We start from the raw sequence: 27885 nt of genomic DNA, 5'->3' as shown, positions 1-27885 counted from the left end.
GTGGCTCCGGAACCACAGGTTGGCCATCCCTGTCCTAGTACATGGTATTGTGTCCATTACTTAACTGCTAACCTTTAGGAGTTTCATTTTCTATGGGTTGGTAGGGTATGTTAGTTACTTGGATCTTTGAGTAAGGATCTGCTGAACTCCTTCTTCCTCCTCTCCATATTTAGCCATAAATAAAAAGATAGGTGACCTTATTCAGATTTATTGGTCTGCTTCTTCTGCCCTGAAATGCAGGAGATTCTTGTTATTCAAGAGCTAACTATTATATGCCTTATTATTCAAACAGATGACCTGCCATCAGAGACATGTTAGGCTAAGCATCTAGTTTTGTATATGCCACATGTTTAGCATATCTTGTCTTAGCCAGTCAGTTTCAAGTCTGTTGGAAGAGGCAACCAGGATTTTATGTCAATGGCACGTTTGCAAGTTCTTCAGTGTGATCAGATTACTTCAAGTTCCTCTGAGACTAGAATGCTGTAGGTCAGCTAGAAATATATGGGTTTCAATAGGTGTGTAATATGACAATAGACTACCAAACATGCAGAGTTACTCCAGGTCATCAACTATTCTAGGTATCAGAGTAACAGCCGTGTTAGTCTGTATTCGCAAAAAGAAAAGGAGTACTTGTGGCACCTTAGAGACTAACCAATTTATTTGAGCATGAGCTTTCGTGAGCTCACGAAAGCTCATGCTCAAATAAATTGGTTAGTCTCTAAGGTGCCACAAGTACTCCTTTTCTTTATTCTAGGTAGTTAACCACAGATGGAGCCTTGGAGACATGCTGATGTACATTAGAGTAATTTGGACATCAGCCAAAGAGGACTGGATAAGACAATGGAATTACTTTAGTCGATCATCCATTTTTAGTTTGATACACTGGAATGTGGCATGACATGAGATGATGACACAGCATGATATTCTGTGCTGTTCAACGCATGAGTGATGTATCAGCTGTGAAAGTAGAACAAATATCACTACAATGTGATGTCATAATACAACAAAAAAAAGTAAAAAGACAAAGTTTTTGGAGGATCAAAGCTGCCACTCTCAACTTGAATTCCAATTACTCTGTCTGAAATCCTTGGTGAACCTGTGTGAACTGACCATTTAGAAGAAAATTAAAAGCAGTCTCTTCCTCTACTGGTGTGATGAGGCATTCTCAAAATTCACACAACAGAAGCCAGTGCATCTCTTGTTTATATGTGAGCAAATTTCATTGTTTAAAGAAACAAAAACAAACCAAAAACATGATACAAAGAGAGTGCCTCATGATCTCCCTTGTCTCTATACAATTCAGGAGTGTTTACTAATTACTTACCTACTCATTCCTCACATCTACTTTCACAGTAACATTATTCAATAAATACAGCGCTATTTGAGATCCCCTGCTGGAAAACTTCCGTGTTGTCAGTGGCTGACAGAGGCAAAAAGATGAGAAAAATATTGGGCCTGTTTTGGACTAGAGATCCCAGCAAGATGGTCCCATTTATTATACATATGGTGACTTCGGCAAGACAATTCAATCTAGTTACTTAAGTTAACATGCTAGTCCACCCCATCCCCACCCTCCCGAAACAGGGAAACCATGGAGCCCGTGTACAATGCTAAAATTTAAAAAATTAAAGGTAGCAGCAGATGAGAACTTAAGACTGAGCTCTCGATGAGCAATGTACCCACTTAACTGACTTTATCTCCTTCTACAACAAGAATACGAGGACTCAATTAGCCATCTTTTTGGCCTAAAGTCTGCAGCTCTGCAGTGTGTAAGTTGTGGTGGAGGAAAACGTTTTTCCTGCTGTACATGTGTAAGGAGATGGGTCCCCTTGGAGGCTGTCCAAATCTCCCCGTGAAAGTGGAATGCTGCCGGGGTACAGTGGTCTGATCCTTCGGCGCCACAGCCAACCCTGGGAAACTCTCTGTCTTGGATGTTGGCTTGGTTGTACTTTGTGTAGCGCTGGCCAAAACATTCTGGGTGACCTCTGAAGTGAGGGTCTCATATGTGTCTCTCGTGTGCTTGATGACTTCCACTATTTCTTTACTCAGACACAGACTTGACAGCTGACAGCTTTTGCTTTCATAGGTAGTTGCTTGGTTGCCCAATGAATATCTAAAAGGGTCCTCGGTGGGAGTATGTGCTGACTTTCTGTCCCTTGTGTTGAGGTTTTGGCTCACAACTTTGTTTAGATATGTAGCCTGGAGAAAAAAAACAGAAATGGGGGAAAAAAGGCATTAGCAAAAGCACATATTAAGAGCAAAATGACACAGAGCATGCAAAACACTCTCATTGGTATCTGCAGAAATGCAGAGACTGCACAGGCTAGGCATTCATTGTTGGTTGATCAAACTAAGAGACGTATCTCAAGCACTAGCAGAACTGCCAGGGCACTGTTAGTATAAAATGGAAATATTACTTATTTATAATTAGAAGAAACTTTGAAAAACATATGTAAATATGTAGAATTTGGGAATTTGCTTTAAATATCTGGTTAAATTGAAAGGACAAATTATATAATGAAACAAAAGATACACAGAGAGATCCCCTGACTCTTAACAAATTTTTTGACCTAATCTTAATCATAATAGTAATTAATACCTAGAAAACCAGTTCTGAGTAACTTTGTCTCAGTTCACCTTAGAACATGCTTAACTTTAAATGTGTGAGTCGTCCTATTTGAAGTCAATTTAGATATTTCCTAGTGTGCTTAAAGTTATGTGTTTTGTTTGACTGGGGACGTAAGGAGGCTGAATGTACTAAAATATCTGTTGTACAGGATATTTCAGCATATTGGTAACCAGTTTACCATGTGTGTATGTGTGCATGTGATTTGTAAATCTGGATCTCTACTCATTATCACCTCCCACTGGGTGTGACACTCCATCATGCCCCTTAGAAATGTTATAACCACTCATCTGGTCTTAGAGGATGCAAGGTGCCCAGAGGACCAAGTGCAGTCCTCTGTGTATTTAATGTTGTGCTTTAAAAAAAAAGTTTACAATATTTTAATTTTAAATCCCATGGAATATAAAACAAGATTTAAATTTTTCCAATAAGAAAAATATTGAGGAGAAAAGCATTACCATGGCTGAAGAAGCATCCTGCTTGCTTCAGTGATGGTATGCACTAGGCTTAACTAGCAGAGGGAATGCTGGGAAAGATGCAGATTTGAAGATTTCAATCATGGGAGTCTGAGATCAAAGATTTCCACTAAGATAATTTATAGTTACCATAATATGTCTCCCTTACATCAAAGGCCACAAGCAGCAACTACTGACTATGTTCCTGGTAAACTTTTGTAACTTGAAATTTGGGCTCATATGTATTCATAACAAACCTTTGTGTCTATATATTTTAATATCAAACTCCAATTTGCCAGACAAAAATTAAGTAGTATTCCAATGCCACATTTAAGTGAATTTGGAAAGCAAATTCTCCATGGAAGATGTCAAAAACACTACAAATCCATTCCTTTTAATGACCAAAAATGTGTATGCACGAGAGGGAGACACACAGACATTGTGATGTTCCCAGGAAGTTCTTTAAAAAGGTATGTTACAACTTTCAGTGCATTTTATATTTTGCTCTTCTTTTAATAAGTAGTAAGGTTACCATTACCAAGCTCCAGTTATTATTTGAGTAACAGTTTATCGTAGCATCAATTGTACTCTATTTTAAAAGTTATTCTGGAACATAATTTCCCCCCTGTTTTATATCTGTCTCACTTTCTTGGGTACTGTTGAGCAACCTAGTTCTGTCATTCACTTGTGCTAAAAGACCAATATCACACTATAACTTTGCTGCCACTGAATGCTGCCAGGATATAGTGATTACCTTTTGACATTTACACAGCCATTTTCTTTTATGTGCTCAAGTATTGCAACTTGGAGCCAGGGGAACAAAATCTACTCCCAAGCCTTATACTCTGAGATTGCTAAACAGTATTTTGAGATCTTTCAATGAATCCATAATGAGATTTGTACATTTTTTCCATGAGAAACTGAATCAGTTCACATGGTTTTCTATTAATTTTTTATTCATCCCAAATGAAGGCTAGAACAAATACAGCAAATGTGATTTATATACTTCTTTATGAAGGGCTTGTCATAGGCGTGGGCAGATTATACTGATGCACAGGTTCAGATTCTTTTGGAGGCATTATGTATCAGAAGCTGTCTTAGACAGTTCAAGAGGGATTTTCAGAAGCACACAGTATGGGCCTAACAGAAAAATTAGGTGGAGACAAAGATGATGGCATCAGGTGCTGCACTGCCCTAATGTTAATAATGTTGAAACATCATGTAAGCAGCCACATTAAAATAAATCATAAGGCAAATAGTTTCAAAATATTATTGTACATTTTTGTTGACATGTGATGGAAGCTGATGTAGTGAAAAAATTAGTCAGGTTTGGCATTACTCAGAATTTTCTGAACCACCCACTCTCGATAAGAGGTGTGTGAAAAATCCAGAATGGACTGTAACACCACCTCTGGGGGGAAGCGGGGGAGGGAGAATGATGTCCCAGTTTTGAGAAAAGTTGCTGAAATGTTGCAGGTTTTTACTTGACAATGGACCATTTTCCGGGAGACATGTTCTGCAGTATTTTTCATGCTAAACCCTCAGCATTTGGGGCTTGAGTCTCAGCTTCACCCAATATACACTCGATGCTGCTCAGAGGCAGGGCCCCAAAGCAGTAATTTGCAGCTCCCCAATCCTGGGGCAGACTCCATACTGTCCTGGGCTCCTGAGTAGCTTAGAGAAGCCTCAAAGCTGCCCTAAACTTTGCTTGCTTGCTGAGTTCCAGGAAGCCAGTATGCCAACTGGTGTTTGCTGAAGAGCAGCAGCAGTCCAGTCATTTCAGTCACACATGCAGTCCCTGAACCATCTGCAATCTCCTCCATGCCACGGGAATTCCCAACTGACTGCATCTACCCCCTTTGTGGCTATTTTGCACTATAGATCAGCAAAGGAGGCTTTACCTTGGGAAATAGCATGGCCTATAATGTTTCCCACAACATTAGACCCTTTTTGAATATATAGAATTAAATGTATAAGCTCCATATAAGTTGTATAAATTGTACGCTGTATACATTTTTTTTTTTTAGTTTCCAAAGACTGAGACACAATGACATTTTCAGCCAAAAGGAAATATACATTTTCATTTCATTCTGAAATGTCAATTTGAAACAAACAAGTTGTTTTGAATTTTCTAGTCAGAAAACAAATGTCATAAAAATTGACATTTTCCTACTGAAAATTTTTATTTCAATGAAATGACATTTTTCACAGGGATGTCCAGTTAAAATTTTTTGACCAGCTCTGTGAGATGGTAGTATGTGGACAACATGAACCATTCCCAATCTCAGCTCTTTTAGAGCTGTCCACACTAGCACTAAATAAATTCAGACTGAAATGGCAAAGACTGAACTGGTTCTTAAGCCTGCCATAAGGAATTCTCATTGAAATGAGTCTTTGAATGTGTGTAGTCCTGGGGATTGTTTAGAGAGCTTGTGTGTGAGAGTGGAAGGTGTTTTACAGGCCTCTTAGGGGGCAAACAGGTTCTTAAAAGGGTAAATTTCTCTTGTGTAGGAAAAAAATCTTAAATAAATGAGATCTGAATATCCCTGCAGAAAGCTTAAAAATGGAACATACCATAAAAAACACTGGAGCCATTCATCACTTTCCATTTTCAAATCCAGTGAGTGAAATGCGACAATGGTTAACAGAAAAACAATTGTGCTGGAGGGCGTTTGAAAATGGATATTACTGTTGACTGATTTGTGATAACATAGTTATATAAAATAATAGTAGAGAGCTAATGAAAAAATCAATTTTAAGGCACTTATGTCCAAAGGCATCCAGGTGCCTTAAAATTACTAAAATATTATTCTTACAAATAGAGCAACTTTCCCAAATACATAATTCTGATAGAGCAGAAAAAAATCCCCCTCCCCAGTACACACGGACATCCAAATAAAACCAAACATAAAAAATGCTACCTAAGAATGAAACCAAAATACGAGTCTCGGCCTAAGGACTCTATGGATATTTATGTCGTGGAGGTGCTGAGGAGAAGTCATTCCAGAGACAAATATTAATCTGGCAGATGATTCCATGTTCCTTGAAGACCCATAACTCCCATTAACTTCAGCAAAGAAGGCAGGAGGGGTCTCTTAATGTAATACAAATGCTGAAGCACAGCTTCCTTCGCGCTCCCCTGTTCATGTCATAACTGCACTTTAATCACCCTTGGCCCAAAAATTCATAGACAACAAGGCTATGTAAGGAAGCCAAGAGTAAATACCAAAAGAGTGAACATGATAAACCCTTCTCCAAAAAGAAATGAAGCCCTCCCAACTTGCTTCTAAATTCATAAAAACTTGGAAGAGCTTTCATAGCTCTGACCATTTATATAACCCCCGATTTAATTTACCAACACAGGTTAAATCAGTTCTCTGGTATACCCCATCTGTTACCATGTCAACTGCTTAGTTTCTACAACACCTCAGTTTTGTGCCCACCAGCTCCCAGTGTAGGGAATGATCCAATACAGAAAGTAATTTAGCTACAGTAGGTAATTGTTCTTCATTTTAGTCTGTTAAAAAGCACTCTTCTTTACCGATTTCCAGCTGCACCTGAATCACCACTATAGTTTTTACAACAACCTGAACTGGCTCCTAGTGATCGAGTAATGCTGCCTCCTGGCAAGGGCAACATTCACGATGCTACAGAAACAAAGCTCAATACACAGACATAATGAACGGGAGACCTGCAGTAGTGCCTTGAAGTCGTATCACCAGGCACAAAACGGACGAAGTAAACATAAATCAAAGGGATTTATTTTCTTCCTTTCCAATTTCCCTACCACCTTTATTGACTTACAAAGGAAAAAAAGATATAGTATATGTTAAACGCACCCCCGACTCCATAATATCCTTTTAAAGAGTAGTCCAGCCGAGTGTCAGAGAACTGAAGCATCCACCTGTTGCTGTCTTCATTTCAAGAGGAGCTAATGGGCTTCTAAGGGAAGGTTTCAGAAAATGGCTGTGCTTTCAGCAGGATATGGACATTTAAGGCAGGAATGAAGCTATCCATTCAATTTGCTAAGCTAAATTATCCCTGAATAAGTTCATTGCTGTAACTAATAAAGCACAGCTACACGCAGGCAAGGTGTAAAAGATTTAATGCTGAAGGCTTTATAAAGTAGGAAGTGAACAATAAAAAATGTCCTGTTATCCTGTAATAACTTAGAGTAAATCATGGCTGTCTCCCTTCTGGATACTGTACACTGTCTTTCTACAGTTAGCTGAACGCCTTGCCCACTACTTCCACTGTGTGAAGCAAATGGAATATTTTGCATAAGTTATTACAGCTATTTGTCATCACCTTTCAAATTAAAGTTTTTGCAACTCTTCACATTGCTTTGCAATTGAGCAGCAGAGTTGATTCCTCCATTATGATGAAAAATTAGTATAGGTACTCAACAGTTCTTGTATTTCACCATGAGTTTAAACCCAATAACCCTAAAAATACCAGGGAGGTATTATATAGCCACAAATATATTATATAGCCACTTGTGCCATGCATGCAAGCATAATATATTACCTGATATAACCAAGTATGATTTAGACAGAACATATGTAAGAGGTCTCCCAGGTTGGGAAGTAAACCCAGAGAAGGTAATTTCTTAGCAGAAGGTTTTTTTCATTTATTTCTGATGTTGAGAAGAGAAGGAAAGGAAGATGCATGGAACACTTACATATCTAATTTTAAGTAAGTAAAGCCCTTACAATCCTGGAAAGGGATCCCTGCAGGGGTCCACCTCTGGGGGATCCCTTTACAGGTCTGAAGCCTAATTTCTGGAAAATAGAAAAATGATTTCCTTGGAACACCAGGTTTATTTCAAAAGGCAGGTGACAAGAGAGACATGATTAAGTGATCTGATCACAGGCCTGAGAGCCAGAAACTCCAGAGTTCTTATCCCAGTTTTGACACTGCCTGTCTCTGAGGCCATAGTGAGATCACTTAGTGCCTCTGTCATAAATATAAAGGGAAGGGTAAACACCTTTAAAATCCCTCCTGGCCAGAGGAAAAACCCTTTCACCTATAAAGGGTTAAGAAGCGAGGATAACCTCGCTGGGACCTGACCAAAATGACCAATGGGGAGACAAGATACTTTCAAAGCTAGAGGGGGGGAGGAGGAAAAAAGGTTTTCTCTGTCTGTGTGATGCTTTTGCTGGGAACAGAAAAGGAATGGAGTCTTAGAACTTAGTAAGTAATCTAGCTAGATATGTGTTAGATTCTGTTTTGTTTAAATGGCTGATAAAATAAGCTGTGCTGAATGGAATGTATATTCCTGTTTTTGTGTCTTTTTGTAACTTAAGGTTTTGCCTAGAGGGATTTTCTGTGTTTTGAATCTGATTACCCTGTAAGGTATTTACCATCCTGATTTTACAGAGGTGATTCTTTTATTTTTTCTTCAATTAAAATTCTTCTTTTAAGAACCCAATTGCTTTTTCATTGTTCTTAAGATCTGAGGGTTTGGGTCTGTGTTCACCTCTGCAAATTCGTGAGGATTTTTATCAAGCCTTCCCCAGGAAAGGGGGTGTAGGGTTTGGAGAGGGTTTTGGGGGGAAAGACGTTTCCAAGTGGGCTCTTTCCCTGTTATATATTTGTTAGACGCTTGGTGGTGGCAGCAATAAAGTCCAAGGGCAAAAGGTAAAATAGTTTGTACCTTGGGGAAGTTTTAACCTAAGCTGGAAAAATAAGCTTCGAGGGTTTTCATGAAGGTCCCCACATCTGTACCCTAGAGTTCAGAGTGGGGAAGGAACCTTGACACCTCATTTTCTGAACTGCAAAGCATGTGTGACTCACATTGACTTGGGGTAGGTCAGCAGTTATGAGTATCAGCCTCAACATGGTTTGGTTTCCTCACCAGTATACTGGGATGGTATCAACTTACCTTACATGGGCACTGTGAAAGTTAGAGAGTTATCATTTTGCAAAGTGCAAGGAAAATGAAAACTGCTATGCTGCATACGTGCTAAGTATTATTTAATTATTACATTTATTCTCCACTCCAATCTCTTATGCAGTGTGGATCACTATTACATATCCTGCCATTGTTTCATGTACAGAATAGCCATAGAAGATAATTTGACTGTAAATATACATGTTCTGCATCCAAATCTGACAGAAATTAAATATCAATGGAACCTGAGTTTTATGTCAATATAAGAAACCAGTGTTGCAAATTACTAACAAATCTACTTTTAATTAATACACGCCGTTGAGATTCCAGGTTGGAAGTATATGGCAGGCAATGTGACGTTTCGGATATTATTATTAAAGTTATTGTTGTTTTCATCTAGGGTGACCCGATGTTCCGATTTTATAGGGACAGTCCTGATATTTGGGCTTTTTCTTATATAGGTGCCTATTACCCCCGATCCCCTGTCCCAATTTTTCACACTTGCTGTCTGGTCACCTTATTTGTCTCCTATATTAGTGCTGTTATGATGTTGCCTTTATATAAGGCTTTTTTGACCACCAAGCATTCCACATATTAAAGTGAAGTTCATGTAATTTGAGTACATTTCAATGAAGTGCGTGACCAGGAGGCAGTAATCTGATTTCAGAGGTAGCCATACAGGGAATAACCTCCTACATATTTTAGGCTAGAATATTTCTCCATGGGCTAAATATCTAAGAAACACTTTAGAATGAAAAAAAACCTGGAGTCAGTGATCAAACAAATTCAACAGAAATTCTGCCTTGTGTAACAAAGATTTTAAAGTAAATCTAAACAGATGCATTTGGTTGACAGTATACAACAAAGATGTATAAGATGAAAATCTTCATAAGCAATCCCTTGATTTACAAGGCTCTCCCTTTAGCAGTCAGGCACACAGGAATCCAAATCTCATTCCATCAACTTTCTATATTTTTACCATCCTAATTTATCAGCACACCAAGCACAAGAGAATGGTTACATACACTTATCTTTTTTTCTCTTTTTCTTAACTTGAGGGCTTTATTAACCTAGTTTCAATTAGTTCATGCCATTAACTAAATTTCTAAATCTGTTCAAAGTGTGCCTTTTGAAAAAGAGTTACTATCACAAAAATAAAAGGAGTACTTGTGCCACAAGTACTCCTTTTCTTTTTGCGAATACAGACTAACACGGCTGCTACTCTGAAACCTATCACAAAAATGGAGCTGAACTCCATGAAACCAATTCTCTTGTATATTATGGTTTTTCTCTTTAAAATAATCCATTTGTTACTGAGTTCCACAGATTAGCATCCTTAATTTTGTCAGCATTGGAGAGTGAACCTATGATGGCAGTAGGGGAATTGCATACACTGGCAAAGAGTGTTCAGCTGCTGCCATTGTTAATCAGCGGAGCTATCCCACAGCTCCGTATACAATTCTGCAAAGGAGAAATCAAAGGACTTACAAAAAGGGCAAGTTGTATGCTGATGACGAGGAAGAAAAAAATCCTAATTATCCTTGAATTGACTCAAATCTTTATTTTTATGATTGGAAGACTGAGACATCCCTGAAGAGAAACAGAAAATAATCTGGATATTTTATCTTTCGGGGACACATGTTTCATGAGTGAAATACAATAGTCAGATTTTCTCATTGCGAAAATAAAACGCTGAGTTTTAGCCTTCTAATCTTGTTAGATTGAAGTATCGTAACATTAGAGTCAATCTCCAGTCTTAACTGGATAAAAGACAAGGTGAAGCACAGGGCTGCAGAATGATACCAAATCTTAGCCTGTTGTATCCGTGCAGAAAAGATCTTATAGAAGATTGCAAAAGCCTTGTATTATAGCACTGATAGTCAATGAAGAGGACTATGGTTATGATGAGAAGATTTCTCTTAAGATATCCTCTGTTAAAATCTATCATTAACTCTGAAATCTGTAAATCTGTGCCAAAGAAAATATGCTCTTTGAGCTTTCCTGGATCCTGATGATACTTACAAATAGAGCAAGGACCAAAAAAATCACAGACATCATCCCCAGTGCAGACAAAATGAGGAAGGGGAATAATACAACGCAGAGATCAAAACTCAGAAAGCTAAGTCCATAACACCAAACCTTTTTCTGTACAGTAAAGTTGATCTGAAACCTTATGCATGTCACTATGGAGCAAGTTTTGCTCTTTGATCTCACTGTGGCAATGTTAGTTATATTTACAGAGAGAACCTAGGGAAAAATCATAGAACTACTCTCTCAGACAACAGGTACAGTAGCCAGAGAGGCAACATAACCCCCATAAGGATCAAGAATCCTTCCTGTGCAAAAGAGGTACTGCTGAGACAATAGGTTAAACATCCATAACAGACCTGCATATTTTCTATATTCCTACAGGGCCTATCTGAACAACAGAAAAACTGTATATATTAAAGTATATACTGTTAATACGGTTAGAAAGTTCCTAGTACTGTGTGATCTCGGAGTGACTGAAACAGGGTTCCCTTTCTAGCTGCTTGCAGTAAGAAAGAAAGTTATATACTACTTGTACTGTATTTTAATAGAATTTGACTTAAGTCCAAGGCTTAAATAAAGGGCTAGTTAGGCGAGGTTACCATTACAGGAGGTGCCTGTAATGTTGGGGACAGAAGACTAACCAGGTAGAAAAATTTCACAGCTTTCAAGGCCCGCAGGGGCCATTCTGATATGACCTCCTGTATAACAGAGGCCACAGATTTCACCTGATATTTCCTGCATTAGCCCAAGAGCTTGTGGTTGAATTTAAGCATATCTTGATCTAAAAGGCTCAAAGTGATGGAGAAATTATTACATGGCTTGGTAATCTGTTCCAATAGTTAACTACCCTCTAGGCCCCAAATAGGAATGCAGAGCTACTCTCTTGTATCCCTCTACATTCAGGATAAAGATACAAAGTAATTTCTGCTGACTCATGTTGACCAAGTGATCTTGTGAAATCCAACCAGTATATAACGAGATTTGGAGTGCTCCTACGGGATAGAGGGAACTAGGGGCTGGGATGCTTTGGGAACAGCTCAACTTGGAGAGAAAGTTTAATTTTATAATATGCATTATAAACAGGGGTGAAAGTAACTTAAAGGACTTACTGGTACACAGGACCGGGGTCCTGAGCAGTGGGCCAGGGCGTCAACCAGAAGAGGTGAGGACTTTAAATCCCCGGTCCCTTTAAATAGAGATTTAAAGGGCCTGGGGCTCCGGCTGCAGTAGCAGCGGCTGGGAGCCCCGGGCCCTTTAAATCACCACTGGAGCCCCATTGTAGCAGTAGCTCCAGCGGCGGCTGGGAGCCCCAGGGCTCTGGTGGCGATTTAAAGGGCCCAGAGCCCAGGGCCCTTTTAAATTGCTGGCCTGGGGAAACTGCCCCCTGCAGGTATGGTCAGCTGTGTACTGGTTCTTGCCGGTATACCGGACCGGACCAGACTGGCTTACTTTCACCTCTGATTATAAATATTATATATTAATTATATATAAATCATATTTTAAAAAAATATATATAATATACGAGCCGAATTCTGTTGTTTGCACCCAGTCAGTTACACTAATGGGTGTTCTAATTTGTAGCATTTTATGCTCACTTTGCATTGATGTAAATGACTGTGTGAAGTGCAGGACAAAGGAGAAAGGTGTGCTGTGTTTACACGCTGTAACAGAGTGGGAATGCTAGACATTTACAAAAATGTAAAAGTACCACTTGTAATGACCATATTACTTTGAAAACAGTTTTCCTTTGCTTCTTTCCTGTCTCACTTTCTTGGATACATGCAAAAGATTAAGGTATATATTTCTACAAGGTGTTGATGGTGTCATTGTTTATCCCCCTTTCTACGGTAACGGCATCGTACCTCATACCTCATCTTAAAGTAATCGTCATAAGCTTTCAAACAATGTATGATGTGCCTGTGTGTAGAGAGGGTATGTTAAGTTGACCAAATTGGTGCTATCTGCCACTCGCCTAATAATCTTTAAGTGGAAAGAAAAGCACTCCCTTTTTAGTAGCCAAAGCTGAATGCTAAAGTGTATCTGAATGCAAAAAATCAAACTGGACTAAAGCAGTAGATATTTGTGGTCTCTGGGCTGTACATTTCACTAAAAAGGAAACTATTTAATTGAAAAATAGTCCACATTTAACACCTTTAATTTCAAAATGAAGCGTCACTGCTTTGAAGTCTTGATACTGGATTTAACAAAAGTATGTCATGAGCTCAATGCAGATAGCTACTGGAATCTGTTACCAGTATGGAGCTGTCTCATTACAAGTTCTTATTAATACTACACCATGTCCTCCTGAAAGCACTGATAAAGGTTTTTAATCTTTTCATTTTTACTTAATAACACCCATTAAGCTTAATAGGATTTAAATCTCACAATATGATCTTTAAAAATAGTTCAAGGAAGAATATGTGCTTGTACAAACGAAACTAAAACCTGAAATGATATAAATATATACATATACACACATGCACTCTCTGTATGCTACATATGCATATGCAGACACAATGTGGTTTGTTTTATTTTTATTTAGCATTTTCATACACTAAATCCTCTCTGTTCTACCTCCCTCTGTAAAGTTCAATCTGATTTTACTATTTATGCAGAGTTGGTTATAATTAATCTCACATTTGCAGAAAGAGAAAAACATTGTATGAAGACCAAATAGCAGAAAGCGGGGGAGTGGGGAAGTAGCTGAAATTTAAAATCAAGGCTGGGCCATGCTAAAATAGCATCCATATACACCTAAACTTTAGACACACACACACTAAGACTTCAAAATTTAACTACTGTACCAATTTAAAGACATTATGCATATTATGCTTCATTGTACTCTTTTGAGGGGAAAGATAGTAATTTGCACTTCACACCCAACATTTATGGTTATCTTTGATAGAAATTAACAATAGCTTGAGTTTTTAGTGTGCAGAATGCTAGATAAGAAAAAGACTTACAGAAAACAAATGTATCTTTCCCTTTATTATTTATACGGTGTCAGCAAAATTTGAAACTCGATTCTCTTAGTTAATTATGATGATGTCCGCCAGTTACGACTGTCAGTGGAAGCGAAGGAAATGAGATATGCCTACCTGTGCTACAATCAGACCTCCAATTGCAAGGTAGATGTACCCTCAGAAACATGATGCAACTTTCACACAGTTCACTCAGGAGATTTTTAAAATCCTTTTACATTTGTGAAGGAAATGTTCCCTTGCTTAACACCTAGCAATTGTTATTTCACTAGTAGTTCTATCATCTCCACCAAATCATTTAGCAGTTTAACCTTCTGCAAGTTATGCTGCCCTGTTTCCTTGGTGACTGCTTTTTGTTTAGGGAGAGACCGAATCATTTGGGGGAAATGGTAGTAGTTAGCTCCTGAAGCAAAGTGTGTTGAGGTTATTAGGGAGGATGAGTAATTTTCTAAACATTTTTTTCTTTTTTTTTTGGATTGTGGTTGGCAGCTCTGTTTCTTTACTATCATTCCTAGAAACAGCACTTTTGAAAGAGATGAGGGCACAGATTAAAATGGCTACTACTACATTATGGTACTACTCAGAATGATATTGCTTTCTGGAGGCGATACTTGATAAATAGTATCACGTTGCCATGTTAGACCTTCTCTGACACATTTTACTGGGCGGGGAAGGGGAAGAGATTTTAAAAACAAATTTCCCATGTCTTTTTCTAACACACATCCTATATGAAGGAGGAGTCTCCACCCAGGCACTTAGGTGCACCCATTTGCAGTCACTAGCAGGTTCAGAGTTTAATGAATTCATCTTTAGGATGACAGATCCATTTCTGTTTTTAATTCTGCTCTCACAAAGTCAGTGTCTGACATTTGTCCTAGGTATTTTGGTGTTCACTAAGCTCTCTACTGTATGTGGCGTCTATGCCAGTTGTCAGCTTTATACTTTCAAGGGGTCACTGTCTAACTCATAATTTTGTTGTTTTCTAAGATTCGTTTATTCATTGCGAAAAAATGCCTTGTATGTCAAGCTATTTTTGGTCTTAGTAGGCCTCTCTATGCTAGCCATTATCTCCATAGTAAATTTCCTTCCGCTAAAACACCCTGTTTATGTAGCAGCATGTCAGTAATAAGCAATTTGTATTGACATAAAAATGTTTGGGTGGATTTTTTTGGAACACTCTGTAGAGGAAAGAACAAATATTGATTTCTACTCTGAGATTAGACTGCATGGTTTCATAATATCTGCTCAGAAACAGATATATGAACTTGGTCCCTTTAAAAACAAATCAGGCAAACAGCATAGGGCTTTTCTGTTTTTCAGGTTTGAATGAGAAATTGTCATGATGTCACTGTTTGCAATGGACTTCCCACCAGAACCCCTCTACCGCCAAAAACAAAAAGCAATACGCAGAAAAATAAATTGTATTTGATTTAACTTCAGTAGATGCTGTGATGAAAACCTCCTAGCTGCTGTAAAACCCTCTTCTCCTTATTATGGATATGTCACGTTGCAAGGATAATGTCATTACTACATTTGCTCTGCAGTGTCTCATCTTTAGGCTGTTCAGCTTTGATCATTTTTCTATTTGAATTTTCTCTTCTATTTTCTTCACCCTATATACGTATAGCTCCCATCCCCACAGTACCTGAATGTCTTTGAAACATTAATGTATTTATCCTTGTGACATCCCAGTGAAGTAGGGAAGTATTGCCACTGTGGGAAAATGAGGCATAAAGAGGTTAAATGATCCCTTGAAATATTTGTTAACTACTTACGCTAAACAATTTGTTCCACCTTGTATTTAGCAATGAGACTCTGAGAGCTTGTCTACATGTACAGTGCTGCAGCTGCTTCGCTGTAGCACTTTAGTAAAGATGCTACTATGCCGAAGGGAAAGCTTTGCCTGTTGGCATAGTTAATCCACCTCTGCAAGAGGCGGTAGCTATGTCAATGGGAGAAGCTCTCAGGTTGGCATAGCGCTGTCGACACTAGCCGGTAGGTCAGTATAATTACATTGCTCAAGGGGGTGGATTTTTCAGACCCCCTTGAGCAATGTAGATATACCGATGTAAGTTTGTAGTGTAGACCTGGCCTAAGTTAGTTTCCCAGCCCTGAGGAAGAGCTCTGTGTAGCTCAAAAGCTTGTCTCTCTCACCAAGAGAAGTTGGCCCAATAAAAGATATCACCTCATCCACCTTGTCTGCATTGGGCAGGGATCGGCAACCTTTGGCACGTAGCCCGTCAGGGAAATCCTCTGGTGGACCGGGACGGTTTGTTTACCTGCAGCATCCGCAGCTTTGGCCGATCGCAGCTCCCACTAGCCGCAGTTTGCCATTCCAGGCCAATGGGGGCGGTGGGAAGCGGCAGCCAGCACGTCCCCTGCCGCTTCCCACAGTCCCCATTGGCCTGGAACGGCGAGCTGCGATCGGCCAAACCTGCAGACACTGCAGTTAAACAAACTGTCCTGGCCCGCCAGAGGCTTTCTTTGACAGGCTGCATGCCAAAGGTTGCCGATCCCTGCACTAGGGTTTGTTTGTTTTTTTTAGCTGTTGGATATGCAGCTTTGGTATCTCAGGTTCAAAATGTGATCAGTCATTCAGAAGCACTATATATAAATTTCTCACTCAGGAGTACACTTTACTAGCATATAACAATGGAAATCAATTAGCATCACAGGAATTTCATATTGCATAATGTATCTGAGAAGTATTTCTCCAGAACATTTGATAGCTTCCAAACCCATGGGAGATCTCTTAACGTGTGGATCAAGGAAGTATTTTTATTCTCCCCCAATTACCCTACAGCCATCACCTGGGATATAAGCACACAGCCGCAAACTTGTCTATACAATTTGATAAACCATACACATGGTATTTTCCTTCCAGATTTCCAGGAGGAGATGTTGAATTCTGTCAGACTGTTGCACATAGTGATATAAAGTAGCACAGGTAAAGGAACAACGGTTCTGGATTTGGGGTGAAATTCACCCCTGTGCAGAGGGCCAGGATAAGGACTATGCAACACTTACCCCCGGAAAACAGGGCTTATGTGGGACTTAAGTCTGGCATACACTTTGTTCTGGCTTTCTGCAAAGGGTCAGAGGCTATTGGGGTTCCATGTAAATGCAAGGAATTGCAGGATTGGGACCTTACGGAATAAAAATTTAAGTTTTTTCTTCTGGGTTTTTTTTTGAATAATAGGAAACATGAGAATTGCTAACTCCCCAAAATGCCAGGCTAGGTGCGAATTTACTACCCTTGACTTTGTGGATAGCGGGTTACATTACTTAGGAGAAAGAAAAGATTTCCCCCCTCCATTATACACAGTAAAAAAGTATGTGCTCAGATTCTTGTGGCAGATGTTTTTATCTTAATGCACCTTAAAGCAGTTCTTTAAATATACGGTTGTATTTCTGGTGCTTTTAAACAAGACTCTGTAAAGGGAACCCTTCTCACCACCCACACTCTATTTAATGATAGATATTCAGACACTCAAAAGTGAAGACACTTTTATAATACAAGACTTCTAAGGCTCACTGTTCAGTTCTAAATCTCTGAGTCATGTGGAAATAGTGCCAAAATGCAACTGTATGTAACACAGCAAATACACACACTCAAATAAAAAAATTGGGCACTGATCCATAGCCCATTGAAGTCAATGGAAAGACTCCTATTGACTTCAATGTGCTTTGGATCATTCTCTAAATGGAGAATACTGATCCAACAAGTAGAAACAGTTAAAATGGTGATAACATTTTTTACTCACTGTTCTCATTTCTGTGGATAGTACTCTACATTTTGCTTTGTTTAATGATTAATATAAATTCATATATATCTCTACTTCCCCATTCATTTTAGGATACAAGTTTACAATTGTCCTCTTTGTTTTTAAAACCTTTTACAGTCTTGCCCCAGCATAATATACAGACCTACTTTCTCTTGGCTACCTCCACTCTTCTTCTCTCCTTAATCCCAGAATCTTGCCACTGTTCATGTGAGTCTTCCTCTTCTCCTGTTACGTCTGCCATTTGGAAAAGACATCTTCCATCTTTCCACCGTGCTGCTTCCACTAATTTCAGATAAGAACATAAGAATGGCCCTACTGGGTGAGACCAAAGGTCCATCTAGCCCAGTATCCTGTCTTCCGACAGTGTCCAGAGCCAGGTGCCCCAGAGGGAATGAATAGAACAGGGTAATCATCAAGTGATCCATCCCCCGTTGCTCTTTCCCAGCTTCTGGCAAACAGAGGCTAGGGACACCATCCCTGCCCATCCTGGCTAATAGTTACTGATGGACCTAACCTCCAAGAATGTATCTAGTTCTTTTTTTAACCCTGTTATGGCCTTGGCCTTCGCAACATCCTCTGACTAGGAGTTCCACAGGTTGACTGTGTGTTGTGTGAAGAAATACTTCCTTTTATTTGTTTTAAACCTGATGCCTATTAATTTCATTTGGTGACCCCCCCCCCCAGTCCGTGTGTTATGAGGAGTAGTAAACAACATTTCCTTATCTGCCTTCTCTACACTAGTCATGATTTTATAGACCTCAATCATATCTCCCCTTAGCTGTCTCTTTTCCAAGCTGAAAAGTCCCAAACTTTTTAATCTCTTCTCATATGGAAGCCATTCCGTACCCCTAATAATTTTTATTGCCCTTTTCTGAACCTTTTCCAGTTCCAATATATCTTCTTTGTGATGGGGTGACCACATCGACACACAGTATTCAAGATGTGGGCATGCCATGGATTTGTATAGAGACAACATGATATTGTCTGTCCTATTATCTACCCCTTTCTTAATTATTCCCAGCATTCTGTTCGCTTTTCTGACTGCTGCTGCACATTGAGTGGTTGTTTTCAGAGAACTACCCACAATGACTCCAAGATCTCTTTCTTGAGTGGTAACAACTAATGTAGACCCCATCATTTTATATGTATAGTTGGGATTATGCTTTCCAATGTGCATTACTATGCATTTATCAACATTAAATTTCATCTGCCATTTTGTTGCCCAGTCACCCAGTTTTGAGAGATCCTTTTGTAGCTCTTTGCAGTCTGCCTGGGTCTTAACTATCTTTAGTAATTTTGTATCACTGGTAAATTTTGCCACCTCACTGCTTACTCCTTTTTCCAGATCATTTATGAATATGTTGAATAGTACTGGTCCCAGAACAGACCCCTGGGGGACACCACTATTTACCTCTCTCCATTCTGAAAACTGACCATTTATACCTACTGCTTTGTTTCCTATCTTTTAACCAGTTACCAATCCATGAGAGCACCTTCCCTCTTACCCTGTGGCAGCTTACTTTGCGTAAGAGCCTTTGGTGAGGGACCTGGTCAAAAGGTTTCTGAAAATCTAAGTACACTATATCCACTGGATCCCCCGGTCCACATGCTAGTTGACCCCCTCAAAGAATTCTTGTAGATTGGTGAGGCATAATTTCCCTTTACATAAGACATGTTCGCGGTTCCTCCACAAGATCTGATCTGAAAACATCTTTTTTTTTTTTTCTATCCTTGCCTAACCCTTTAAATTGCTCTGTTTTTCCATGGTTGCTTCCTGTTAATTTTTTATAACATCTTTCACATAAATTGTGAATTCATTGAAAAACATGAAGGAAAAATACAATTTGCATGAAAGATGTTATTCAAAGTAAGGTTGCATTGTATATAATTCCTCAACCAATTCTCAGGTTCTATCTCAATGCTCACTCACTTGAACTCAGTGGAAGTTTGCTTAGAAACTCAGAGCCTGATCTAAATCCCACTGAGTCAAAGGAATAACTCCCATTGACTTAAAAGGACTTTTGGATCAGGCCCTCAGTAAGCCCCATTACTTCTATATTATTTTTTATTCCTTGGCAGATTTGGACCCTGTTGTTGAAAAAGCTTATTAGTCAGTGTGTTAATACTGTAGTATCTTAATAGTGAATTTCAATAGTGGATGCCCTGATCCTGCAATGATCTGTACAGAGACAGACCATTGTACTATCACAAAGCCTCGTTGGCTTCAGTGGGAGTCTGTCTACATGGAGCTCACTGAAGGACCAGAGACTAGCCTTTTCCTGTGTAAGTCTAACTAATTCTTTTATTAATTTGAAAAAGTTTGAGAGATTAAAAAAAAATCCAAACTCCCTCAAAATACACTGCAGTGTCTTTTGATGCTTATTGGTAAAAACATATCAGATTCATGAGGGAGGACAGCAGTCTGAAATTGAATAGCTGTGGCATTCCCACTGAAAGAGATCACATACAAGTGGGAGAACCATCAAAAATTCTGCTTATGGCTGAAGTTTGGGCTTCATCTTGTGAAATCTTTGATTTAATGTTTTGAATTAACCCTAACAAAAATGTCTGGAAGAATTATGAAGGGCCTTGTGCAATTTCAATAAGATTCTGTACCATTCCAATTGGCCTTCTTTTCAGAGGGAGCTCACCATTTAAATACGCTTTTTAAAAATGAAAAAAAAAAGACTGCAATGAAAGTAGATTTCTAATTCATTGAATTGCTAATTCAGTTCATTTTAGCAGTTAAGTTCTATGAACTTCTTCGGTGTATAGGTTGGGGTTTTTTAAAATATGGAATACTAAAGTTAATTAATTGGTTACAAAGAAACACTTTCTTTGCCTGAAATCTATTCATGAAGCAACTTGTTCATATGGGGCCTGATCCAATACTTACTAAAGTCAATGGAAAGACTCCCATTGACTTCAACAGGTGTTGAGCCAGGTCCCTGGTGACTGTTGTAATTTGCTCTCTTTGCTAACTTCTTCGATTTCACCAAAGATTATAAGAGAATATACCAAGATTATATATTTACATACTAAAAGATATGGAATACATCACAGCATGTCATACAGATTTTATCAACACAACTTCGGGGTCATAACGTTACTGATAATTGGCAAAGTGATGAGTGTCCATAGAAATTCTAAACTACAACACATGATCTTTTAGACTATATATAACACATTACCAAACTGCGCTCCCCGCTCCCCCCAAGTTTAGAAATATTTTAAGTATTTTAGAAGGTGCTATTGGGCCTGTTTTTGTATTCCTCCACCACCCAGGACTCAAAGAGAGACAGAGAAACTTCTACAAGTGACCTAGAATAGTTTATTTTATACATAGTAATACTATGTCTTTTTAAAGTTTGAAATCTCTGTACATTCCAGGGTTAAAAGCAAATGTTGTCTGTTCCACTTGAAAGCTGTGAACATTCAAATGGTTTCAAGGTTCCATTTATAATCCTGGAAGGTAATGATGAATTTAAACCTTCCAGGTCTGAATATTCCCAATCTTATGTATTGGTCTTGTGTCAGTATTACTGTTTTTTTCGCAACAGGATAAGGAATCGTTGGGAAGAAAAAAAGTGTGGCATGTTAATTTTTTAAAAATAAAATGGCAGCTATTAAAAGTAAAAATGGCATGAAGCAGCTCAGATTTTGGAATGTTTAGAATACATTAGAGTAGAGATAGATCTGTGGTCAGGTGCACATGAAGCCAAAACTGCACGATAAATAACTCAGAAATGTATGATACATATCTAACTCGGAAATGTATGACACACATATTCTACCTCCCCCAGGGATGGCAGGTTTGAATAATTTTTGGTGGTGCCAAGAACAGGTCCAAGTCCTGCCCCTTACAATTCACCCCCCCTTAACTTCCTCTCCCCCCCCCCACAGTACTATAGTATTGTGATGAATGCCATTATATATATTTATATATATATATATAGTATGAGGTAGGACTGTAGCAAGTGGTCATCATGGTTTTGTGAAAGGCCACATTTTCATGAATTAATGTGTATTAGAAATCTCTTTTTTAAAAAAAACCCAACTTAGCTTTACCACTAATAATAATATTGCAGTTTTAAGTTCTGAAATCATGCAGATCTTTCAGGGCCAGAAGCAAATGCTTTGCCCTGCTGGAAAGCAGGGAATCTCACCTTTCTAATGGTGAAATATTAAGAGCCTGAGACAGAATCTCCAGACTGCTAAGGCTACAAGGTGGCATCAAACCAGCTGGAAAGAGACAGTGGAGAATCCCATTGACTTTCATTGAGACTTTAGGCAAGTCTACTTAAAATGATGCTTCAGAAATCCCCTGCTGGGATTTTCAAAAGCCACTATTGCGCTTTAACGAAGACTCATTACAGGCTCAAGGCACAGGGAAAACTGAGGTCTTGGTGGGGCAGAGAAGAATCCTGGCCCATGGTTGTCATGGGCCCTGCAGCAGCAAAGGGAGAGCTTTGCAGCCCTGGGAGTGAGGGAACAGGAAGAGGACAGAACCTTGCCCAAGACCGCAAGGAGAAAGATTACAAGCTCCCGGCCAACGGGAAGGCCACCCTGCTGCTGAATGGTTCCTACCATCTTGATTATGTAAACTCCCAATCATCCAAAAAATAGCCATGCCCCCTGTGCTATTTGGATAATCGGAAGTATACTGCACGACAAAACACAAAATTCAATGTACTGGGGAGCACTTTTTGTTTCAGAAAGTGGAGGAAATAACCAGGGGGGCAGTCATTTTAGACTTGATTCTGACCAACAGCGAAGAATTGGTTGTGCATCTGAAGGTGGAAGGCAATTGGGGTGAAAGTAATCATGAAAGGAAGGTGGAGAGAGGGCAGCAGAATAAAGACAATGAACTTAAAAAAAAAGGCAGACCTTAAACTCAGAGAACTGGTAGATAAAGTCTCAGGGGAAGTAAATCTAAGGGAAAAAGGAGTTCAGAAATGCTGGCAATTTCTCTAGGAGCTAATATTAAACACACAACTGTAAAACTATACCGATACAAAGGAAATATAGGAAGCATAGTAAGAGGACAACATGACTCCATCAGGAGCTCTATAATAACCTGAAAATCAAAAAGGAATCCTACAAAAATGGAAATATGGACAAATTGCTAAGAAGGAGTACAAAATAATAGCATAACCGCGTAGGGACAAAATCCGAAAGGCTAAGGAACAAACTGAGTTACACAGAGCTAGGGACATAATAGGTAACAAGAAGAAGTTCTTTATGTACATGAGCAAGAGAAAGGTGAAAGAAAGTATAGATCCACTATTAGTAGGGAAGCAGAGCTAATAACTGAGGACATCAAGAAGACTGAGGTGTTTAATGCCTATTTTGCTTCATTCTTTACTAAAAAGGATAATGGTGACCAAATGCTCAACACAATTAATATTAACAATATGGGGGAAGAAAGACAAGCTAAAATAGGGAAAGATCAGTTAAAGAATATTTAGATAGGTTAGATGTATTAAAATTGGCAGGGCCTAACAAAATTCATCCTAGGGTACTTAAGGAATGAGCTGAAGCAATCTTGGAAGCATTCGCAATTAACTTCGGGAACTCATAGAGCATGGGTAAGGCCTCAGAGGGACTGAAGGAGGGCAGAAATAGTACTAATCTTTAAAAAGGGAGTTACCGATCAGTCAGCCTAACTTCGATATCTGGAAGATACTAGAATAAATAATTAAAACAATCAATTTGTAAGCACCTAGAGGCTAATAGGGTTATACTGAATACCCAGCATGAATTTGCCAAGAACAAATCATGCCAAACCGACCTAGCTTCATTCTTTGACAGGGTTCCAGGCCTCGTGGATAGGAGAGAAGCAGTAAATTTGTTCTAGCTTGACTTCACTAAGGCTTTTAAGAGATTCCTACATCACATTCTCATAAGCAAACTGGAGAAATGGGATCTACAAAAAATTACTATGAGATTGGTGCACAACTTGTTGAAAGACCATACTCAGAGAGTAGTTATCAATGGTTTGCTGTCAAACTGGGAGGGAATATCTAGTGGGGTCCCAAAGGCGTCAGTCCCAGGTCTGGTACTAGTCAATATTTTCATTAAAGACTTGGATAATGGCATGCAGAGAAGGCTTATAAAATATAAACAAGACCCGAAGCTGGGAGGGGTTGCAAACACTTTGGAGGACAGGATTAGAATTCAAAATGACCTTGTCAAATTAGAGAAGTGGTCTGAAATCAACACAATGATCCGAGGAATGGAAAACTTGTCTTATGAAAGGAGACTCAGGGAGCTTGGCTTGTTTAGCCTAACTAAAAGAAGGTTGAGGGGAGATATGATTGCTCTCTATAAATATATCAGAGGGATAAATACCAGAGAGGGAGAGGAATTATTTAAACTCAATACCAATGTGGACACAAGAACAAATGGATATAAACTGGCCACTAGGAAATTTAGATTAGAAATTAGACGAAGGTTTCTAACCATCAGAGGAGTGAAGTTTTGGAATAGCCTTCCGAGGGAAGTAGTGGGGGCAAAAGATCTATCTTGCTTTAAGATTAAACTCGATAAGTTTATGGAGGAGATGGTATGATGGGATAACATGGTTTTGGTAATTAAATATTCATGGTAAATAGGCCCAATGGCCTGTGATGGGTTTTTAGATGGGGTAAGATCCAAGTTACCCGGGAAAGAATTTTCTGTAGTATCTGGCTGATGAATCTTGCCCATATGCTCAGGGTTTAGCTGATCGCCATATTTGGGGTCGGGAAGGAATTTTCCTCCAGGGCAGATTGGAAGGCCCTGGAGGTTTTTCGCCTTCCTCTGTAGCATGGGGCACGGGTCACTTGCTGGAGGATTCTCTGCTCCTTGAGGTCTTCAAACTACAATTTGAGGACTTCAATAGCACAGATATAGGTGTGAGGTCTTTTTTAGGAGTGGTGGGTGAAATTCTGTGGCCTGCATTGTGCAGGAGGTCAGACTAGATGATCATAATGGTCCCTTCTGACCTAAATATCTATGAATCTATGAATCAATGAAATTCAATAAAGTGCAAAGTACTTCACTGAGGAAGGAAAAATCAAATGCACAACTACAAAATGGGGACAAACTAGTTAAATGGTAGTACTGCTAAAAAGGATGTGGGGGTTATAATGGAGCAAAAATTGAGTGTCAGTCAAAAATGTGATGCAGTTGTGAAAATGGCTAATATCATTCGGTGGTGTATTAACAAGAATGACATATGTAAGACAAGGAGGTAACTGTCCAGCCCTCTTCAGAACTGATGAGACCTCAGCTGGAATACTGTGCCCATTTCTGGGCAGCACACTTTAGGAAAGATGTGGTTAAATTGGAGAGAGTCCAGAGGAGAGCAACAAAAATGATAAAAGATTTAGAAAACCTGAGCTACGAGAAAGGTTAAAAAAAAAACTGGGCATGTTTAGTCTTGAGAAAAGAAGACTGAGGGGAGACCTGATAGCAGTCTTCAAATAGGTCAAGTTTTGATAATACTGGTGACAACAGTTATCAGTGGTTTTCAATTATTCTCCATGTCCACTGAAGGAAGGACAAGAAGTAATGGACTTAATCTGCAGGATGGGAGGTTTAGGTTACAAATTAGGAAAAGCTTTGTAACTATATGGGTAGTTAATAGGCTTCCAATGGAGGTTGTGGAAAACTCATCCTTGGAGGTCTTTCAGAACAAGTTGGACCAACGCCTGTCATGGATAGTCTAGGTTTACTTGGTCCTGCCTCAGCACAGGGGACTGGACTTGATGACCTGTTGAGGTCAACTTCCAGACCTGCATATCTATGATTCTGTAATAGCAGGAGAGAGAGAGAGAGAGAGAGAGAGAGAGAGAGAGAGAGAGAGAGATACCATGTGTATGCCTTCCTGTCTCAGAGTAGAACTTGGCTGATCACAAAACATGCGCAACAAAGTGCTCTGCTGAGCTGCAGAATATATGGTGTGACAAAAATAGAAAGATGGTTAACTAGGAATTTATTGCTGTAGGCAACTGAAGATGGAAGTGGAATGTATTACTTGATACAAAGAAAATTGAAATACTTTCAACCTATGCATACAGTTTAAAAAAAGTGACATTACTATTAATTCCAATCTCTCTCATGACAAAAACACAAAGAAAACAAAACAAAAAACCAACCACCACCACCACAGGCTCACAGAAGTGAGTGAGACTCTGTGGAGTGTGTATAACTCAGTGAAAAACCTCTACAACAGCAAAGTGTATGACAAACCCAACAGTTCAATGATGGAGGTACAGTCCCACATAAATGGGTTTGCCATTGATTGTAATCAAAAAGGGCTTACAAACTTAGTTATATAGCTGTGAAACAGGTTGTATAAAGAGAGGTAATCAAAATATCTATTAAGGACCACTAAAAAGTATAGTCGTATCAGTTGGTTTTCTCGTGAATTATATTTCTTTTTATTGCATACAGTAACACCACCCAGGGGAGGAATTGACTTTTAGTAAATTGTTTGATGGGGGGAAGGGAAAGCCATTCCACAAAATTAGCAGCAGAGCATTAGCCTGAAGTAGCTCCCTTGTTCAGCTTTCGTTAAACATTCCACCTCTCTTCACATTTATAAATTTAGAAACAGAGCCATTCAAGTCAACCTAAGTGTATTTTCTAGAAAAAACATTCCCTTTTATGTCTGATGGGTTTGACTCTAGCACCACAACACAATGAATAGAAGCTCTCTTAAAAGCTCAGGTTTTCCTATATTATCTGCACTGATAAACCAAAGACAACTCTTCCTTGCTTTTATGTTTTCATACCTGGTGAAGGAGAAAGTCTTGCAGTGATTCATTAGGTTAAGTACTGTACATAGGAATTTATTCTCCAGGTTTGTTGCCTTCAAAAATACTATGTTTATTACTTCAACACTATTTTCCTTTCATAATGTGCAGAACAGTTTCAGTGTTCAGCAGATATGAAAATGTTTCATAATGGAGAGGAAACACTCCTGGGATACAAAACTGCTGCAGCGATGAGATGTAATATACAGGCAGAAAGTAAAAATAAAATAAAATAAAAAATCCCTCCATCTACCCCCGGTTGTGAATTCTAGTAAATATCTACAACCCGTTCTGTCAATACTAATGTTCAGAACATTTATCAAGGGTGTGATATAGAAGAGAATGTATGGAAACAAAATCTATTAAACATTCTCTCTTTAGCCCAGGCTACAGCAATCAAGCAATGATTTCTAATTTTCTTTGTATCAAGTAGTACATTCCACTTCCATCTTCAGCAATAACTTCCTCACTCGCAAGGTCAGAAATTCCAATGTCCCTCTGGTAGGTACTCAGTCCAATGTGGCTTTCTATAGCACAGGAGAGAAGCTGATTTTTATTCTATTTCTAAGCCAAAGAAATAGAAAGGACAGGATTCTGAAGAGGGACACAAATGCTTATCTTCTGATTCCTTACAATTTTAGGGATAAATGCCATCACAACACACAATGCTACTTGTTTAAAAATAAATCTAAACCACTCAACATACCAAAGAGCAATTGATTTTAGCCCCTGACCCAGGAAAATTTATTTTAAGCACATGCTTACATATCATAACCTTCAGTGGGACTTCCTCTTATTTACTGCAATAGCACATGGTTAAAATACTTTGCTGACAAAGTAAAGATGGAATGCTCACATCCTTAAAGTTAATCTTGTGCTTAAGTGCTTTGCTGAATCAGGGACAAACTGCAAACAGAGTGTATTGAAACTTTGGGAGAGTAATAGAAAAGGACTTGATACAAACTGATATGGAAAAATCATGTAATACGTTTTAGAATTTTCTCAGTGGGACCTGTTCCTGATTACCAGGAAGGAAGGATCCCAGGATTCACAAAGAATGTAGGATTGAAGTTGTGGTGTAACAACTTATGCTGCTGAACAGACTGAGGCAGTATTGTGCAGTGCATATCAGCAGATAATTCTGTTTTTTTTTCTCTTCAAATGCCCCCTGTTCCATGAAGCCTAGGGAGGAATGAAGTTTTGAAAACACTAAACATGATTGTGTTCTGGATGACATTAATTTATTGAGGTACCTCTTCAGTCACGACACTCATACAAGAGAATTTTTGAATGAGTGTTGTGGTTTTCTTACT

The 27885-nt window shown here is 38.9% G+C and overlaps 1 protein-coding gene across 5 annotated transcripts in view; it reads right to left on the bottom strand.

Annotated features, from left to right (window-relative positions):
• Nucleotides 1–719: 719 nt before the first annotated feature.
• The window catches only part of CCSER1 (coiled-coil serine rich protein 1), a 1062049-nt gene continuing 1034883 nt past the window's right edge, over nucleotides 720–27885 (bottom strand). For 4 of the 5 annotated variants that reach the window (XM_073340691.1, XM_073340694.1, XM_073340693.1 and 1 more), the window contains one exon: nucleotides 720–2199. In XM_073340691.1, coding sequence (XP_073196792.1) covers nucleotides 1729–2199 — 471 coding nt within the window. In that variant the 3' untranslated portion in view covers nucleotides 720–1728. The remainder of the gene's footprint in view (nucleotides 2200–27885) is intronic. The other variant, XM_073340695.1, reaches the window with a different exon arrangement.

Source organism: Lepidochelys kempii, chromosome 4 (assembly GCF_965140265.1).
Source record: "Lepidochelys kempii isolate rLepKem1 chromosome 4, rLepKem1.hap2, whole genome shotgun sequence".
Lineage (NCBI taxonomy): Eukaryota > Metazoa > Chordata > Testudines > Cheloniidae > Lepidochelys > Lepidochelys kempii.
The sequence above is the reverse complement of the archived record's forward strand: the minus strand, read 5'-3'. Positions and strand labels throughout refer to the sequence as shown.